The 20,655-nt window shown below is 41.8% G+C and overlaps 1 protein-coding gene across 2 annotated transcripts in view; it reads left to right on the forward strand.

Moving 5' to 3' along the window:
- The first annotated feature begins 522 nt into the window (after positions 1-522).
- The window catches only part of COMMD1 (copper metabolism domain containing 1), a 102,826-nt gene continuing 82,693 nt past the window's right edge, over positions 523-20,655 (forward strand). Inside the window, exon 1 of one of the 2 annotated variants that reach the window (XM_081941551.1) lies at positions 523-815. In XM_081941551.1, coding sequence (XP_081797677.1) covers positions 624-815 — 192 coding nt within the window. In that variant the 5' untranslated portion in view covers positions 523-623. The remainder of the gene's footprint in view (positions 816-20,655) is intronic. The other variant, XM_081941550.1, reaches the window with a different exon arrangement.

Here is a 20,655-nt window from a genome sequence, read left to right on the forward strand (position 1 = left end):
CCCTCTGGTACTTTGGAGAATAATTTGATCCCCTCAGATACTGGAATACTATCATGTCAACCCCTAATTCTTTTCTTTAGACTAGCCAGACCCAAAACCTGCAGCCCTTTTTTGTATAGTTTAGTCTCCAGGCCTTTGATCATCTTAGTTGCTGTTCTCTGAACGTTTTTCCAAAGAATTTGCCTCCGATGCAGAATCTCTCAGTGTCCATGCAAAGCAACAGAGTAATAATAATACCAATAAAAGGGGTGTAGTAAAGAAGGTAAGGATAATAGTTATACAACATATCCCTATGTTTTCATCAGAAAAATGTTAGACAAACTGGACTGTACAATGTATCTGCAAGACATAATAAGTCCCTCTAGGAGATAAGCGCAATTTGATTAATAAGTAACGTCACGCAAGCATGCAAAAAAAAATAAAAATCACCTCGCAGTCAGAAAAACATATGCCATACAATTGATATGCCATACATACAAGGAACTCGGCTTTCCATTCCCTTCACCAAAAGGGGGCGCAACTATCCCCAAGAAAGAGCGGTCGCCTTCCAAGGAAGAGTTTTTGTCCCCGCCCGGCTCCCATCCTCTAGTCTTTTCAGGTCCAGTTGAGCCCCCTCAAACAAGATGGCGGCTTCCGCGGAGCATCCCTTCCCGGAGCCTGCCAAGCCCTTACTCGGGCTCCTAAATGGTATCGCTCAGACCACCTTTTACGGCAACATGGAGATCACGGAGGAGCTGCTGCGGGAGCAGCTTTACCCGGAAACGGCGTCGCAGGAATTTGGAGTTCTGCTAGCTAAAATGAAAGGAATCGTCAAGGTAACGGAGGCGGGGCTGGCAGGTTGGCCGGAGTGGAGTAGAGCGATGCAAACCGGGGGTCGGGGGGGGAGGCACAGCGAGGCTGGTCTGGCATCTGGGCACGAAATCGCTGAATAACGACTTTCCCAAGCCCGCCCTTTTCAAAAGCACGCGAATTTAAGCACCCTTTCCCTGCATTTCGGAGTGGGGGGGAAGAGATCGGACCAGCCGGCAATCCGATGCTCACAGCAACTCGGATGCGGGTGAGAGGCAGGATCGGGATAGATTTCTCTTCCCAAATCCAACACCAGTTAGGCCACTGCTATAAAGCGGTTCTGGTTGGGAATGCTGATAGCTGTAGCAACGCTTCTAGAGAGTTCAAGCTTAGGAGTGCCCACCTTTAAGAAAAGAATGCCTTTTCGGGCTTTATTTCTCTTCTGGAAAGGGCAGCAAGGAGGACATTTATTTATTTATTTATTTATTTATTTATTTATTTATTTATTTATTTATTTATTTATTTATTTATTTATTTATTTATTTATTTATTTATTTATTTATTTATTTATATATATTTTTTAATGTATTTGTCGAGCATGTATAAGGTAACAGATAAAAGTATAAACATGAATACATGAAATGGATACAAATAAATGGGGACATTAGAACAGGGACAGTAGGCACGCTGGTGCGCTTATGCACTCCCCTTTTATAGATCCTTTTAGGAATGAGTTCAAATCCCTGAACTGCAATCCCTGTTATCCTCCAAATGCAGCCAGAGGAGTAAAAGTAGCTTTTCCTGCTCAGAGCAACTGCCTCTTCTTCTTCTCACTTATCTGCACTTATATTTACAGCTTGCTCACTTGTCAAGGCCAGGCCTCTTCCTGCCATGCTCAAAGAGGCCCTGCAGGGTTTTTCCTTACTGGGGCTGGCTCAGATCTGACCAGGACTCTCTAACACTCTTGCTCAAGGCGTGACCTGACCAGAGGAAATGCCATTTACATCATTTATATACCGCTTCCCAGTACTTTACAGCCCTCTCTAAACAGTTTACAGAGTCCCCAAGGGCTCTGCGCGTGGAAGTCATTTCTCCCTGCCACATTGTTCTTAGAAAGAGGGAGAAGTGGCAGTTGCTTCCATGCATTGATCTCCCATGTTGGCACTGACGGATCTCAATTGTCAAGAATTTCCTATGTTTGTTCCTTGGTCGGTGCAATCTTGGATTTTAAAGCTTGTAACACCTTTTTCTAACTCAAAGCTAGAATTTGAAATGCATGCAGTTTTTCTTGGAATTTGAAATATAATTTCTAAGTCAAGTTTCAACATTTTTTTGCTTTAAGAATGTGCAGTGATACTTTGAAAATGCACAAAGGGGGTTTCTGCTGGGAATACAGTTTTGAAGGAAGGTTCTTTTAGCCCTGAATAAAGTAGTGTTCCAATTTTAGTGAGTTGTTTTCAGATGTTTAAAATAATCTTGAGAAAACACTCAAAAAATTAAAATACACATTTGGAGAGAGTTATAGGGGTTTTCCCGAGCATATTGTATGTAAAAAGTCTGTATCTTTTTTCCGCCATCAATAGAAGAACTTCTATAAAAGCACTGGTAGTCCTACACTTACAACCAATTGAGAATGGAACTTCTGTTACTAAATGATGTGGTTGTTAAATGAGCCTTGACATGATTTTATGATTTTTTTGCTACGGTCGTTAAATGAATCTGGTTTCCCCCCAATGACTTTGCTTGTTGGAAGTCCCCTGGGAAGGTTTACAAAAGGCAATTATGCTATAAATGTTGTTGATATTTATGGTATGACATGATAGTTTAATGTATAAATATTATTTGTTCATTTTGGTTAAACTTTGTTGAAGCCCAGCCAGTGTAACCTTTAAACTAAGACATATTGTTGAATACATAGTGTGAATTGAGGCCAACGTTTGTAAGAAACCGTGAATCTAACCAGTATGTATCTCTAAGCCTGATTTGAAACCAAACCCCTTCAAGGGATTTTATTACCCTTTGCATAATTGCAAAGAAAGCATAGATAATTTTACAGAATTATTTTTATATTTTATAAGAAATATCAACAGAAATTCAAATAAAGAACTATCTTTAAGGTAGTTATGTTTTTCATTTTTTTAAAATTGCTTTTAATGTAATTTTAATTTTATTTATATGTAATTAGATAGCATATATACGTATGTATGTATGTATGTATGTATGTATGTATGTATGTATGTATGTATGTACGTACGTGCAACGTATATTTTCAGGCCATTTCTGTCTGAAGTTTATATACCATAAAACCCTACATACATTTTAAAAAAAGATTTTTATTAGATAAACATTAAAAATGTTGGACATAGTGCGACATTTCTGGCATAGTCGTTTCCAAAAAAAAAGCCTACATGCATTTTGTCCTGGTTTCATTCTTAGACATATGTCATTTAGTTATAACTTGCAGTAGGAAATTAACAATAATACGAGCCATACAAAACTAAGAAAAAAGTAACAATTTTAGTGAAAGGGAACACAATTTGAGGTAATAAAAGGTTTTGGTTCATTTTTGTTTAAAGATTTCATGCGAGAACCTTCATTCAGATCTTTTTGCTTGAATAAAAGGAACATGAGAATTAAAAGCAGACTATAATAATTTGCAAGACTTAAATACTTAATTTCTGAATGTTGCAGTTCTTATGTAAATAGAAATATAGATCATTTTCTAACTATTGTGGTACCAAAATGATTAAATATACATTGTAATGTCATAACATAAGCTCCACTGTTTCATATTTGTATTGTAATGTTGTAACATAAATACCACCTATATATACCATACTTGCATGCAACCTGGTTGCCTATATGTAAATAATAGATAATGCCTGCCACCTTGAATATGGAGCAAACCAGCTGATGGCATTTGTGCCTTCCCATAGTGGGTGAAGCTGTGCCTCTGAACATTGGATTGCCCTTTATTCTCCTTTGGGTAAAGAGAAATAATGTTATCCATAGAAATAATAGTTTACCTTTCCTACTTGATTGCTGGCTGTTTCATTGAATAAGACAGTTTATTGACAAAATCATATTTAGGTAATGAGGACCTTGTTCTAAATTTCAGAACAATATTTCATAAATAAAATAACAAATTTATACTGAGTTTGAACACTTGCATGGTGTGATTCAGTTTAAGTACTGTAGATCAGGGCTGTCAAACTCACCGCCCACAGGCCGGAATCATCACACGCTTGGCACACACATACCTGGTTTAGCGAAGGGAGAGAAGTCATGATACGTCATGTGACGATGCGAGTTTGACACCCCTGCTGTAGATTTTTTAAAAAAACTTAAATAATTAGTATTTGGGATTGTTTCACTTTCTTCCTCTAGATGGCAATGCAATATATAATATTAGCTTTGGTGCAAAAATTGCTGCATGTTTAATGTTGTCTTCCCAGTTCTCTTTTTCAAAACTGGTATTTGAAATTGACTGACACTGCTGGTACAGTGTGATTTAGCATATGACCTCTCTACTAATAGCTGTGACACATTAAATAATAAAACAACCTTCTTTAAATGCAAGGCATATATTGTACAAGATGTATTACCAGTTTTTTATCTTGCACTTTGATCTTTTCAGTCACAAGATTGGTTTCAACAAATGAAACACAGTTGTTAAAGACTTGGTATTTGCACAATACCAAAAGCTTGGGGTTAATAAAGGTCTTTGTTTCTGCAATATATCCAAATATAATTAATGAAAGCCAAATAATTGCAGTTAAGCAGTGTTTGTGAGGCAAATAGAGTGTAAAGTAAATAATCTATTATGTGGGCAAGACAGAAAATATGAAGTTAGACAATTTTGTAGATATATTTTATGTTGTATATAATGAAAATTTTCTGAAAATGTTTTGAGACGGATCTTACAGTACAATATTTAAGTTTGCAGATAATAGGCAATAATAGTGGCAATTATTATTCCTGCATATTTTCCCCACATCCTTACTATAAATAAAAATCTACTTTGAGGATCTTATAAGAAGCAGTCATATGATAGTAGTAGAAAGGAGTCTGTATAAATATCTTTAAGTTTAACAATACACACACACACACACACACACACACACACAGAGGAAGTAAGGCATGACTCAAAAGAATGCATACATCTATCTGCATGTGATTGTTAAGGGAGAAGTTTATTTTAAAAAGGTTGTTAGTAAGGTAATGGTTACAGCTGGTTTACATTGCAATTCACAGTATAGACTCGAATTACTTCTCACAATAGTAGAATTACAGTATCTTATTCCTGTGGACAATATGGTATATGTATACATGAAATTTCTTAGCAAGTGGAATTACAGTACCACCTAATTCTACAGTTTGTTAGGATATCGTGTAATATTTGCCCCAGACATTGTGTCATTCTTGATGTTCTCTTCTTTGACCTTTCTTTTTAAGGTGATTTTTCTGCAGATCCAGTCCCTAAGGCAATTAATTATTCATATAATACAAGCTTTCTACTATTGTATAAAATTAGACTCAATGGACAACAAAAGAAATCAATGAAGGTGAAAGAAAAAATTCCAAATAGCATATGGGAGAGAAAATGGAATAGAATAGTCAGAAGTTAAGAGAAACATAAAAACAAGAAAGAAGTCTACTCAGACCTTACCCAAATACATCAATTCCTGATTTAGTTTGGAACTTTGTTTTAAAATATCTAATACTATAAATATTAAGGAGAATCTGTGAAATTTCAAATGCTAAACAAAAGCATTTTACCCACCATAATCCTACAGATCTCTCAATTTGAAAACTTTCTTCTCTGCATTAGTTTTTTTTTCCTAAATAAAAATGCCAAACAAAAGAAACCCTTTTGTGGTTTTCAGCCTTTTGATCATTTCTGCAATTCATTTGGCGTTTTCTAGTACTTTGGTGGTTGGTCAACTTGTGCTTCTAAACTGTAATATTTGCAATAGAAGAAGCAAAACATGTGACTGCATCCTGAAAGAATCAGTTCTGGTTTCTTTCTGTTTCTCATTTTTACTTTGTTCCTTTCCTAATTCACATATATATATTTGTCTTTTACAGACATCTTTGCAAGCAGTGCACATATATTAATTTCATCAGTATTGTACATAGATTTTGTTCAGACAATTAAAAAAATACAACAATATTAAAATTTATAAAGAGGCATCTTGCACATTATGCCACCAGTTTATAATTGCAATAGCAATGTCTAATTCTTTTCCCAAAAGTGCATAGTTCATGGATTGTGGAGCCCAGCCTTCTGAAGATGCAGGAAGTCATGCAGTAACACAACATAACCAAAAGAAATGGAACTGATTTTGGAAAAGTCTTTGGAGAGGACTTTATAGATGGGTCTTCCAGAAACAGTCTGTTCCCTGTCCTAGCCATTATATCATCTTAGATTCCCCAACAAAAGCTAAAATTGTGCCACTAAATTTGATGATTTGGGCATTGCAGGCTTAGCATACTGTGGCCTCAAGCATCTCTCTAGTTGTTAATTGAACTTGGAAAGGATTGTTTTCTCATAGATTACGTACAGGTGAAATATGTGCCAAGGAGGTATTGCTGCACCTGGTCTCACAGTTAAAGGAGCCCAACATCTTTGCCCTCTCCACTCTCCATTATTTGAGGTTCATATTGACTCCAAAGTGCAGGCACTCTCTGAGTTCCATCTTTTGTTGTTGGACAATATTCTTTATATACTCTATAGTCTCTTGATGCCATCATTCTCTTACAAGGAATGTCAATTTTTGATGGAATCTCTGAGTTCAAGCAACATATGGTCATAATGAAAATTTAGAAGTTATTTGAAAACAAAAGTGGTTTTGTTTACTAAGCAACATAACAACTGCTTTCACAGTTGGAAAATTGGCGGCATTCAAATGGAACAGATTTAAGATTTTTACATCTCTAGAAATTAATTTTCAGTCTGTTCTTTTTTGGAAACAATAAGTGGGACTAACTACAGCTCCTGCTAAACAGACTTTCAATGCTTAGATTTGCTAATTGTAACAGTAACTTTCCTTCTGCAGGAGGAAATTATTTAGAGCTATGCTGCTGAGTCTCCTGCTGTATGTAGCACAACTTTGCACTTAAAGAGATAAAAGGACTTTTAGTAGCAACTCAATGAAAATGTATAAAAATTGTATGGCGCAGTGCTTAGAATGCAGTACTGCAGGATACTTCTGCTGATTGCTGACTGCCAGCAGTTCGGCAGTTCGATTCTCACTGGCTCAAGGTTGACTCAGCCTTCCATCCTTCTGAGATAGGTAAAATGAGGGCCCAGATTGTTGGGGAAAATATGCTGACTCTGTAAACTGTTTAGAGAGGGCTGTAAAGTACTGGGAAGCGGTATATAAGTCTAAGTGCTATTGCTATATTTGTATGCCTCAGTTTGTGCCAAACATACATGCTCAGTTGGAATTTGGCTGTATTGCTATGATGCTAACATGAGAATGTGTTCCTTAATATATTGCTTAAACCTAATTTCTTGGGGTGGATCCTTGATTTAGTCAAGGCATTTAGCTCCTAGGGAAAAATGTACTCTAAAATTACTTACTGCCGTCTTTCAACGTTGTCCTTGCTCATGCTTGTACCAGAATCAGCTATGGTAAAGGTCAAACACAGAGTCCTTGAACCAAAAATTCAAGTCATTATTACAAGGGCCCCTGTAGCAAATCTTTGGTGTATCTAATTTATCATTCACTTCTTCCCACACAAAAGAACATTTAATGTTTTGCCCTCATATGTATTGGAGAGGAGGGTTAATAACATCCCCTATTCTGAGCCCCTCTCCCCATGCTAGGATAAAATCATCAAGACAATTCCATTATTGTAATGTCTTGTATCTCATTCTTTAAATTAAGTGTTATCAGGCTCAAATGGAAACATATATGGAGCTCAATGGATTTTCTTTCCAATTTCAATCCTTTTCTCAGAAGGTACTCAAATATATAAATACAGCAGCTTATTCAGATTTCATTAAAATGTGCATTCCAATTCTCTTATTTGATAGTGCCCTGAATGAACAAAAGGACAATGATGATTAAAAAGCAATACAGTGCTGCAGCAATTTGGTGAAGGGAAAAAGTATGAGTTTGAAGTTAGAATTTTGGGGAAAGTGTTACTTTCATAGTATTAGTGTTAAATATTCCCTTACATTTTTAGACATGGCTCAGAAATTGATACTAAATTTTGAGCGTCAGGAACTTAATTAGAGTCACTCTGATTAAACTTGTTTTTCAATTTCCCTTATCTTAAAGATCATGCTTTAACCTCACTTCTCAGTCTAAAACTACTTCATATGTTCATATGAAGGTAGCAAAGCAAGCAGAAAAGTGAACTAAATGTAAGGACAACTCATTACTAAATTTTGCTTATTGAGGTATTTATGATATTTAATTCTGATTTTCTATTTTACAAAACACTTTACTATGGATCACAAGGATGGAAAGTTTGTGGAATACCAAATGATTGAGATATTACCAAGAATGAATATGTAGACTCCCATCTGAGGTAAGTATTTAAATATGGGAGTTAGGAAGTTAAAATCGAGACAGACATTGTAATAAATGATCTGACAGTATTACTACTGATCTAAAAATCAGGCCATTGTTTGGACAGACAACTATAAAACTGTAAAAACTTGTTAAATTTCATGATGGAATATGAATTTAAAATGTTCAACAAAATGTAAAAAATCTTGTAATAAAATATTATATTATATGGAATAAATAATTTGCAACTTTGCAAAATAGTCTTTAAAAATGCAAAGCAAAGTAATAGCACTAGCATTTATCTGATACATTTTCTTGTGGTGATAGTCAAAAGACTTCATTTTAATCTGAGTTTGAAGAATAATTTAGATGATGGAATAGAAGGGAAACTCATCAAATTTGCAGACAACACCGAGCTGGCAGGAATAGCCAACACTCCAGAAGATAGAGTCAACGTGCAGAAGGATGTCAATAGATTTGAACACTGGGTCCTGTCTAACAAAATTAAATTCAATGCTAAGAAAAGTAAGGACCTACATTTGAAGAAAAACCAAATGCACAGGTATACAATAGGTAGCACATGGCTCAATAATAGTAACTCCTAGATGGATCTTGGAGTCCTAGTGGACAATCACTTAAATATGAGCCAGCAGTGTGCAAACAGCTGCAAAAAAGCCAATGTAGTCCTAGGCTGCATTAACAGAGGGATAAAATCAAAATCACATGAAGTGTTACTACCACTTTGTAATGCCATACTTGGAATATTATTGCATCCAGTTACTTTGATATTTAAAAAAAGAGAGACTTTTGAAAGAAAAGGGCAGACAAGATCAACAAAGATGATTAGGGGACTGGAGGCTAAACATATGAGTATGTCAAGTTTAGGGCTGTCAAACTCCCAACACCCGGGCTGAATGCTTCATGCACTGGCGACACCCATGCCTGGTTTAGCAAAGGAGGAAAAAGTCCTGATGTGTCATGTGACGCTGCCATGACAACGTGAGGTTGACACCCCTGGTCTAGTCTAATGAAAAGAAGGATTAGAGATGACATGATAGTGTTCCAATATTTGAGGGGCTTCCACAAAGAAGAGAGATTCAACCTTTTCTCCAAAGTACCTGAAGGGAGAACAGGAAGCAATAGATGAAAACTAATGAAGGGGAAAATCAACTTAGAAATAAGGAGAAATTTCCTGACAGTTACAACAATTAATCAGTGGAATATCTTGCCTCCAAAAGTTGTATTTGCTCCAACACTGCAGGTGTTTAAGAGATTGGACAACCATTTGTCTGAAATGATATAAGGCAGCATTAGCAAACCTTTTCGGCATTGAGTGCCAAAAAGAGAGTGTGCAGGGGCGAGCACCAGAAACCGGAAGAGCAATTTCCTGACGTGCATGTCTGCACTAGGAAGCTGAGCTTCCAGTTTCCAGCGTGTGCATGCACACTTGTCACCTGGTCTTCTGGTTTCTGGTGCACATGCATGTGTGAAGACTAGCTGGCTGGCACGTATGCATGCGCCGGAAGCCGGAAGCTTAGCTTTCTGGCATGTACATTCATGCCGGGATCTGCTCTTCCAGTTTCCAGTGCTACTGTGCACGCAAAGACCAGCTGGCCAGCGTAGAAAGCAGAAGAGCAAAGGGGAACAGCTGGCGTGCCTGGAATGATGGCTCTGTGTGCTACTTCCAGCACGAGTGCCATAGGTTTGGCATCTCAGGTATAAGGTTTTCTGCTTGAGCAGGGGGTTGGAGTAGAAGACCTCCAAGGTTCCCTCCAACTCTGTTATTCTGTTATTATTCAAAGCTCCTCATTAACTTTATCATGGCTTGGATACATAACAATGGCTGTTAATTAATGGACAGACAGCAGATCCATCTTGGATGAGAGGCATTTTTAAAGAAGAGTGTAATACTGACTTGCCTAGTCTAAGGTTAGAAAAAAGCATCTTTTAAATTAGTAGTTGAGAACTACCTTTACAGGCAGTCTTCATTTTACAGCATTTCATTTAGCAACCATTCGAAGTTACAATGGCACTGAAAAAGTCACTTACGTCCATTTTTCACACTTAACAACCATTGCAGCATCTGCATGGTCACGTGATCAAAATTCAGACACTTGGCAACTGACTCATATTTATGACGATTGCAGGGTCATGGACCTTTAATCACCTTTCGTAACTTCTGACAAGTAAAGGCAATGGAAAAACCAGATTCATATAATAGCCATGTTACTAACGTAACACCTGCAGTGATTCACTTAACAACTGTGGCAAGAAAGGTCATAAAATACGGAAAGCTCACTTAACAAATGTCTCACTTAGCATTAGAGGTGTTGAGGTAAAATGTAAGTCAAGGACTACCTGAATTATAACACCAAAGAGTATCAATATGTAGTAGTGTAACTTTTAAACAATCATTCTTTCTGTGTCTGAATAATTTGGTACTGTAACTGAAAAAATGGTGTCTTCTCTGTTCAACTAGCTATTACTTAAGTCTTCACAGAACAGACTTTCATATTCAGCAATCTCTTGCAAACAAATAATGAAGATGCTATGGAGAGAGTCAGGTTGTTTTAGTTGCTGGGCTACTTAATTTAATTGAAACTGTTTTGTTTCTACTGTTGTAGTACCTTTTTAAATTTGTTTCTGCAGTTATCTTACCTCATTTAATTTGTGGTCTTTACAATACACCCTGTGCCAAAAAAACTGTCTCATTTATTGATGTTGGTCGACCAAAATACAAAATGTTCTTTGCTCGATCCTATCAAGAGTACATAAAAAAGTAACACTTGTCTTGGTGAAACATTTTAATGTCCTGTTTTTGCTGAAGTCTCACAACAAAGTACATTGCAGTCAAACAGATAAAGCTTTATGTGTAAAATCACATAAAATGATGTGTCATATGCCTTCTCTCTAGTTGTTTTATAATTCCAGAATCTAGATGCCCTTAAACAGAAATGTACTATAGTAGATAATATCTATATGAGGTTGTATTTATGGACACAGAATACGTTTGTAGTTATATATTTAGAAGTACCGTATCTGTCTCTTTCCTCAATGGATGGTAATGCTTTACTGACCACCCCTGAGATCAGGAAGAAAGCAGCTCACACCTAGTTAGAACATGAGTGGAACACCTCCAGGCAGCAGTCTAGGCAATAGGCTTGCCTGAGAGATTAAAAACAAAAAATCCTCAAGTAAGCACTTCCTATATTGTTGCCAGGAGGATTATATAGATATGTCCGTGGTATCATCAACAGTTCAATTGTTCTTGAAATAATTTTTCTCCGGTGCACTGCTTGGAGTGTCCAAGGAAGGGTTAAATTCTGTACCACTGCCCAAGGACTGGATTGAAAATCTTTGGCCACGCCCTCTGGCTCCTTCCATCCTCAGTTTTTCAATTCAGTCAAAAGCCCATTGGATGTATTTAACAGCCTTAGCTGACAGAATTCAAATACTACTTTTCCTTAGCTTAGATCTTTCTTGTTTTACCTTCTTTTTCAGTTAGTTAGCCTTCCTTACTTTAGCTGTATCGTTTGCCTTGCCCTGAGAAGCTGGATTCGCTCCGGATGGAGCACCGCGCTTCTCAGCCTCCCGGGTGGCCTGTCACCTCCGTGGTACTGCCGCCCAGTTGATCTTCACCGGCGGGGCTGTCTGAAGCTTCGGCGGCCGGTCCAGCATTTGGGGGCACTTCCAGCGACTCCAGCAGCCGCACGATGAAGGGATCGAACAGGAGCGGTCATTCATCTGCCGGAGCCGCAGCACGTGTTCTCACTGCATGCGGCCATCTTGGAAAGCAGCAGTGGCCATTTTGGAGGCGTTTTTTTCCCATCTAATTGCCACCCCTTGCTGCTGGAGCTCCAGGACCCAGCAGATCCACTTCTCCCTGCAGCAGTTTCGGGCAAGGGCTTTGGCGTCCGGAGGCCTTGGCAGCTGCCATCCTCTACGGCCTTTTTCCTCTGCCAGTAGCAAGTTCCACCTGCGGCCCAACAGAGCCCTGCCTCTTCTCCTGACAACAGCGCCTCAGCCTGAGAGAGTGTGTGGGCTGAATTCACCATCTGCCTCCAGGCCCACAATTTCCTCAGACTCGGCTGTTGGTATCTCAGGCAACATGGACACAGATTCCATTACCGAAGCTCCTGAACAAGGGCCCTCCCCAGGAATAGATAGGCTCTATAGCAGGCAGCCAGGCAGGGCGGCCAGGGAAGCTATAAGGGGGATTGGCAGACGTCCTTACTTCAGGAAGGCGTCTGCCGGACAGCATAAGGTGGATGCCAGGCGCCAAAAAGCCCTAGAGAAGCAATTTGAAAGGGTGCAGAGGCAAACCATCACAGTGGCTCAAATTACCGTGTGGACCCACCTGAGTCTCCGGGAAGCCAGGGCCTTTCCCATGCCCCCCCCATCCTCCTGTGGGGGTGAACCATAGGAGTTCTCCTCCGGCCAATCTTATGGAGGGTCCAGGTCTCCTTCCCTTTTTATTGGTGGGGGTGCAGATCTGTTTGATTGTGGGGTAGTGGAAGAAGAGGATTCCCTCCTCCCCCTCCTTCTGTGCCCTGTTGGCCGGCCTCAAGTTCCATTTCCAGGGTGGGGACCCGCCCAGTGGAAGATCAGGGACCATCTCTCTCAGCTGAAATGTGGGAGGTGATTGCTTCCGCCATTGCCCAGGGCCTTAAGGAACATGCTGAAAAGTTGGGCCAAGATCACAGGAGCAAGTCTAAGACTCCCAGAACTTCCTCGTCCCCACCCTCCGTGGTTAGTGCTGAATCAGTCTCGGAGGGGGAGGATCTGGCTGAACCACATCTGTCTGAGAACGAGGGGTTGGTAACTGATAACTCCACCTTTACCGGCCTGTTCAAGCCTTCTTATTTAAGTCTATATTATACAAGGCAAAAGTATTACTCACCAGGAGGCGACCCCCACCGTTACTCAGGAGTCTACAGACCCTGCTGACTCCAGTGGGGGGTTGTTTGATGAGACCATCCAAGCTCAGGACCTGGTGGCTGCGCCTAAATTATTCAAGGACATTGTGCAACGTCGGTGCAGCCAGGGACTTGGGGGACCCCGGGGGGTAATGACAAGTGGCTTTATGCCGTAGAGTCTGGCATGGAAGACCTTCTCAAATTGGCGCAGGTCGATGCTCTGGTGGAGGCCCTGACTTCTAATTCCATTCTTCCCCCAGATCTCTTGGAAGGGCTCAAGGCGGAAGATAAGAGAACGGAAAGGGCCTGTCATAAGATACACTAAGCTGCGGCGTGGGCCATTAGGGCTTCCACCTCAGCCTCTTTTTTTGGCAGGGCTTCTATTGCCTGGTTGCGTCAACTGCTCACCCGGATTCCCTAGGGCAGTGGTGGGCAACCTTTTTTTTCAACTGAGCCAAATCTCGCCAAAACCACGATTGAAATTTATTTTGAGAGCCACATTTTTAAAACCGAAAATACATAGGATGGTACACTGTTTTTAGTTTCAATAAACTCTGGCATTTGAAGCACGCAAGTCTTAAAGCTGTCAAGTTACAAGATCCTTGCATCCCTAACCCTTTAGGGAAAAAAACCCAAGGGGTCTTCAAACCTGACAGCTTTAAGACTTGTGGACTTCAACTCCCAGAATTCCTCCTCCAGTCATGTTGGCTCAGAAACTCTGGTATTGAAGCATGCAAGTCTTAAAGCTGTCAAGTTGCAAGACCCTCGCACCCCCAACCCTTTAGGAAAAAAAAAACCCAGGGTCTTCAAACCTGACAGCTTGAAGACTTGTGGACTTCAACTCCCAGAATTCTGAGAATTGAAGTCCACCAAGGGCATCAATCATATTAGCCCAGGGATCTGCAAAATTGGCTCTTAAGACTGGTGGACTTCAACTCCCAGAATTCTGAGAATTGAAGTCCACCAGTCTTAAAACAGCCAACTTTGCAGACCTCTGTGTTAGCCCAAAGCCTGGCGCTGGGCGGTCCTTGCTCCCCCATTGGTGGAGCCCCAAGAAGCGAGGAGGGAGAAAAAGAGACGGAGGCCAAGAAGCTTCCCCCCGCCCCCTCCCAGCAAAAATCTAACCGGGGAGCCGGGCGGGCAGTAGCAAATTAGCCGATCACGCCGCGTGGGCAGTAGCAAATTAACCGATCACGCGGCGTGATCGGCTAATTTGCTACTGCCCGCTCGGCTCCCCGGTTAGATTTTTGCTGGGAGGGGGCGGGGGAGAAGCTCCTTAGCCTCCGTTTCTTTTTCTGCCTCCTCGGTTCTCGTCCCCGCCCGACTTCAGGATCCTCCCTAATCATTGTGGGTCGAAAAGAAAAAAGGGAAAGGGGCGCTTGTTTTGAAGTGCCTGAGAGGAGGGAGGGGAGCGGGCGCCCGGCGCACAGAAGAGCCGCATTAAAATGTGTAAAGAGCCGCATGTGGCTCGCGAGCCGCGGCTTGCCGACCACTGCCCTAGGGGGATACCAGGCTCCACCAGGATATTAACAAAATAATGGCGGCAGCTGAATACACCGCAGGCGCATCCTTTAACGCAGCAAAGTTTGCTTCCAGAGCCATGGCCGCTAACATCACCTCCCGCCGGCTCTTATGGCTCCACCATTGGAATGCGGACATGAGGTCTAAATGGAAGCTCGCATCTGCTTCCTTCAAGGGTGGCAAGTTGTTTGGGGATGCCTTAGACTCTGTCCTTATTGAGAATAAGGACAAGCAGAAGGTTATGGCTTCCATCTCGCGTAAACCGGACTGCAGAAATTCTTCCTTTCAGAAGCAGTCCTTTCAAGCCGCTGACTCGCAACCTAATTCCTCCTCCACTTCTGCCTCCTTCCAATGCCCTTATGCTCAGGGCTCCGAAAGAAACCAGGACAGGCAACCTTTTAGGGACAGGACCCGTCATCAGTCCTTCTCTAGACGCCCATTTCGAGGCTGATTGGCTAACACGCCATTCCGCCACAACAAATGACCACCAGTCACACACTCCTATAGGGGGTCAGCTTCAACTGTTTTCAGAATGTTGGGAAACGACCATGTCAGATGTGTGGGTATTGCAAACAGTGAGGCTCGGCCTCACCCTAGAGTTTATTTCCCTTCCCTCCCGTCATTTCATCCATTGTCCCACCCCCAGGTGTGCCACCAAGAGGGGGCTCATGGAGACAGAGATTCGTCATCTGACAGAAATAAAGGCCATAGAACCGGTTCCCCTGGGGCAGGAGAGTAGAGGGTTCTACTCCATCCTCTTCCTGGTCCCAAAAAGCTCAGGAGAGTGGGGGGCCATCTTGGACTTGAAGAAGCTCAACTATCATCTTGCCTACAAGAAGTTCAAGATGCAGTCCCTCCACTCAATCCTGGGCAGTCTTCAACCAGGGGATCTGATTACTTCCCTTGACTTACAGGAGGCCTACCTCCATGTTCCGATAAGACTAGCCCACAGATGATTCCTGTGGTTTTATTATGCCGGCTGGCATTACCAGTATCAGGCCCTCCCCTTTGGCCTGTCATCAGCCCCGAGGGTCTTCACAAAGATACTGGCTGCAGTGGCGGCAGACCTCCGAAAGCACACCATTCATCTGCAATCTTATCTGGACGACATTTTGGTCCAGTCGTCCCCCCACACCTAAGCACTGCAGGACCTGAAAGTCACCATGGACTCCCTGCAGTACCATGGTTTTTCCATCAACCACAAAAGAGTCATCTTCCTCCCTCCAAGAGAGTGTTACACTTGGGAACAGTGATTGACACTTCATCATGTCTTGTGTCCCTATCTCCAAATCGGATTCGCAGCCCCCAAGAGCTGGTACAGCAGGTTCAACGGTCTCCCATCGTTCCCGTGGTCCTGCTGTCACAATTGCTGGGCAAGATGATTTCCTGTCTGGCGATTGTTCCCTGGGCAAGGCTGCATGCAAGAGAGTTGCAATAGTTCCTCCTTCCATCGCAAAGAACCAATGCCAGCAACTCCAGGGCCCGCGTTCACCCATTGCCAAAAGTACTTCGCTCCCTCAGGTGGTGGCAAACACCAGAAATGATGAAGGGCTCGTTGTTCCAAGAACCCGAGTGTGTGGTCCTAATGTCGGATGCCAGCCTCTTTGGGTGGGGAGCTCACCTCTGCAACAAGGTAGTGCAGGCAGGTGGTCCGCCAGCGATTTCGCCCACAACATCAACTGGTTGGAGTTGAGGGTGGTCCGCATTGCTCTGTGCAAGTTCCAATCAGACCTGCAAGGGTACCATGTGCTTGTCCGGATGGACAATGTGGCGGCAAAAGCACACATCAATCGCCACGGCGGTACCAGATCCAGCGCGTTGATGGCAGAGGCGGATGCACTCGGACGGTGGGCAGAGCGTTATGTAAGTTCCATAAGAGCAGAACACATATCAGGGATAAACAATGTTTGGGCGGATTGGTTAAGCAGGGCCACTCTGGTCCAGTCGGAGTGGCGCCTGCATCTGAACCTGTTCCGTCAACTGTGTGTCAGGTTCGGCACTCCTCTAGTCGACCTTTCCGCCACCCTGGAGAACGCCCAACTTCCCCACTTTTACACCAGGTACAGTTCGCCTCAGGCAGAAGGGGTAGATGCGCTCAACTGCCCTTGACCCAAGGGCCTGATTTACGCCTTCCTGCCCTTGCCTCTCCTTCCTCGAGTCATCAGGAAGATTCTGCTGGGACAAGCGGAAGTGCTGCTGATGGCTCCTTACTGGCCACGAAGAACTTGGTTTGCCGACCTCACCAACCTCTCGGTCAGCCAGCCTTGGAGAATTCCCCAGGAATTGGTCTCCCTCAGCCAGGGGGGTCATACAACACCCAGAGCCCCAGTGGCTCAATCTGACCACCTGGCACTTGAGGGGGATCTCCTAGCTCAAGCCAACTTCTCGAGGCAGGGCATTCATACCATCCAGGTGGCCGGGTGTCCTCCCAACACCAGAATCTACAGAGCCATGTGGTCTGCCTTCTCCACCTGGTGCAGATCACGCCACCTAACGCCACTTTCTGCGTCTCTCCCTCAAATACTGGACTTCCTCCAAGAGGGATTCGATAAAGGACTAGCTCCAAATACTTTACGATGCCAAGTTGCTGTACTGGCCACTGTGATATCTGTAGACTCTTCCCATCCTGGGACCTCGCTGTTGTTCTCAGGGCTCTATCAGAACCACCCTTTGAAACTCCGTTCTTCTTCCATCAGGCACCTTTCCTTCAAGACGGCCTTCCTCTTCGCCATTACTTCGGCGAGGAGGGTGTCTGAACTGGCAGCCCTGTCAGTAAGGGAGGATTTGTGCCTCATCCATAGGGTCAGGGTCATTCTCTGGCTGGACCTGTCATTTATCCTGAAGATCAGTTCCTTCTTTCACAGGGCCCAGGAGCTCGTTCTCCCAAACTTTTACCCGAGGCGCTCGAAAACCAGCATATATATACGTTTAAATAATTCTAGTTAAATAAGAATGGTGGTACATTGATAGTAAAATACATAAAGACTTTTGATTTAAAATGTACAATTCAATATGAAGGAAATATAAATAATGATTGTGGTAACCAATCAACTCGCTTTCTACAAGATGTAATGAAGAACGATTCTTTTTTTGTGTTCTTGTTTAATTAAAACAATTTTAAAAAATCAAAAATTCAAAAAAAAAAGCATACATCTCCTTCCGATCTCCTTCTGATGCTCAGAGGCCTTCTTTTCAACCGGCGGCCATGGGCCGAAAGATTTCATCTTCCACTATCAGTCGCTGGCTCAAGGCTTGTATCTCCATGGCCTACGAACACCAGAGTAGGTCTACACCTCCCAGACTGACAGTGCACTCAACCCGAAGTGCAGCGATTACCATGGCCTGGGCTACCCAGGCGTTAATTGAGGAGATCTGCAAAGCTGCAACCTGGGCAACACCATCCTTATTTGTTAGGCACTACAAGCTGGACAAATACGCCTTTGCGGATGCTGCCTTCAGAAGACGTGTCTTGCAGAGCGTGGTTTCTGCCGAATCTTGATGTGGATTGTGGACCTCATTGGAGGCACCCGCCCTAGTGACATTTTCCTTGCGCAAGACCCTTGCTTGGACACTCCAAGCAGTGTACCAGAGAATGACTATTGGCTTACCTGAAGGGTCGTTCTCGGTGCACTGCAGGAGTGTCCAACCCCACCCTGGGGTATTATTTCCAGGATGTCTTGCTTTTCCATGTGAGGATACTTTGCCAGTCAGACATCCATCTCAGATGGACCATGCAGCGTGGCCAAAGATTTTCAATCCAGTCCTTGCCTTGGGCAGTGGGACAGAATTTAACCCTTGCTTGGACACTCCTGCAATGCACCGAGAATGACCCTTGGTTTTCAGTGTACTTTCTAGATTTTTTCAGACAGCAGTTCCCAAAATTCTCTAGCTTACAGAACTAGCAGAACCCTGGCTTAGGAACTACAATCTTGGTATATGCAGAAGATGTCATTTTGGAGAAGAATGTTGATAAATATAGATGTTATGTTTTCATTTACTAGGATGTATTAATTAGTAGAGTAAATAAAGCCATCACAAATAGCCATAGATTTTGATTCTTGTAGAATGCTGTAATACACAGCTTTCAGATTGTTTATCAAGATTTGCCTAAGTATGAATAATTACCCCAGCTCCTGAAAAAGAGGAAGTTCATGATTGGGTTGTTTTGTTCTTTCTGCTTTTTTCACTTTTTGCTTTTTGTTTCTTTCATGGAGATTTTGTCTTGATCCCATGACAGTTCAACAGAAGTGGAAGAAAATTCATATACAACATAAATGTTAATTGCTTGTTATAGGGAATTTACATGATACCACAATTAAGAAGCAACTGTTTAATCTCTTCATGCTACAGAGTATTTGAGTTTGGAGAATAAGTCTGAATAAGTGTACTTAAAAAAAAAATTATTCTCCTCCACCCTTTTTTTTTTAACATACAACTTAAGACAACAAATATTCCAATACTCTTTCTTCCTTCTGTTTTCCCACAACAACCTCAGCCCTGTGAAGTGAGTTGGGTTGAGAATTCTGGAAGTCCACACATCTTAAAAGTTGCCAAGGTTGACAACTGGTTCTCAATAGTGCATTTAGTACTATTCTATTTTTTTAAACAGAAATTAAGAATCAAACATTAATTGCAAGTATTGTATAATTTGACATAAACTAAATAAATGATAAACTAATGTGCTTTAACAAAACTCTAGAATTGAAAGCAAAGAAAGCAGTGTGAAAGCAATTTGTAATATTTGTTGCCTAGTTATCCTTTTAAAAACACTGCACCAAGTTTATTAAAATACCAGTACCTATCTTCTCTTAAGATTTTATCTTTTTTCAAATTGATCAATCAAATGTTTGTTACAGTGTGAGAGAGTGAAGTTGGGGTTCCTGTCCACACTTTGGAAAAACAGCTGTAACCAAGCAGAAACACTTCCCCATCTGTCAGGTGCAAAAGACCATGTCCTCATGTGAAAGTTCAGTTTAACTGATTTATTGCTAAAAGCCTATTCACAGGAATCTTCCCAACTAATGTCAGTACTTGGTTAGAGTTAGATGAGGGTCAACGCCGCTCGAGGGTTAGACTTAGTTCCCTTGTGGCTATGTAGGGATTCTAGACTAATCCCCCTCTTTATTGCACTCCCAGGTTTTGTTATTCCTTCTGCTACACCATCCCCAGTTCCTTCCTCTGTTAATTCATACAGTAACTCATAACTTTACTAGCATCCAAATTGTCAGTGATAATTGAGCCACACCCTGGCATTTTCTAGGACATGCCAATGATGTCCAGAGGCAGCTTCATCCCACTTGGGCTATTAGTTTACAAAAGCAATGCTAAGACAGAGTGAAGAGGGATATAGATCAAAAAGTGTTAAGCAAACATGCAGGCAAGGAAGTAGAGGCGACATCTGGAGACTGTCAGCTATTACAAGTAGGCAAAAGGACTATCATTCAGCTGCCAGACCACAAGCTAAGCATATCTGGTGGGAGTCATGCTTGGAGCTTTGCTTGGAGCTTGGCAGCAATTACAAACAACTATGCCTTGGCAGTTTCTCATCTGAAGTAATGCAACAGCTTTTGAAAAAGGCAGATTGCCTTCTACTTTAACTAATTTTGAGACTTCTGTTTGAACTGAATATTAAAGGACGGAAGATATATTTACATGGCAACAGCTGTTTGCAAATACTTAAAAAGGTGGAGTTGACCCAAAGCAATAGTTTGTTGTTGGGGAAGATATTTGCTGCAATAAAGCTATGTTGTGGTGTGTTCAGTCTTTGGAAAGGAAAGAACCCTCACATAGAATAATGAATTCTCAACATGAAACCTACTTTAAGAATATTTATTTTAGGAAATTATTATAAAAATACTACATCTTGAAGGTTTTTATCATTTTCTTTGAAAGTATGTAATTGTTGC

Source organism: Natrix helvetica, assembly GCF_964273705.1.
Source record: "Natrix helvetica genome assembly, chromosome: 2".
Taxonomy (NCBI): Eukaryota; Metazoa; Chordata; class Lepidosauria; order Squamata; family Natricidae; genus Natrix; species Natrix helvetica.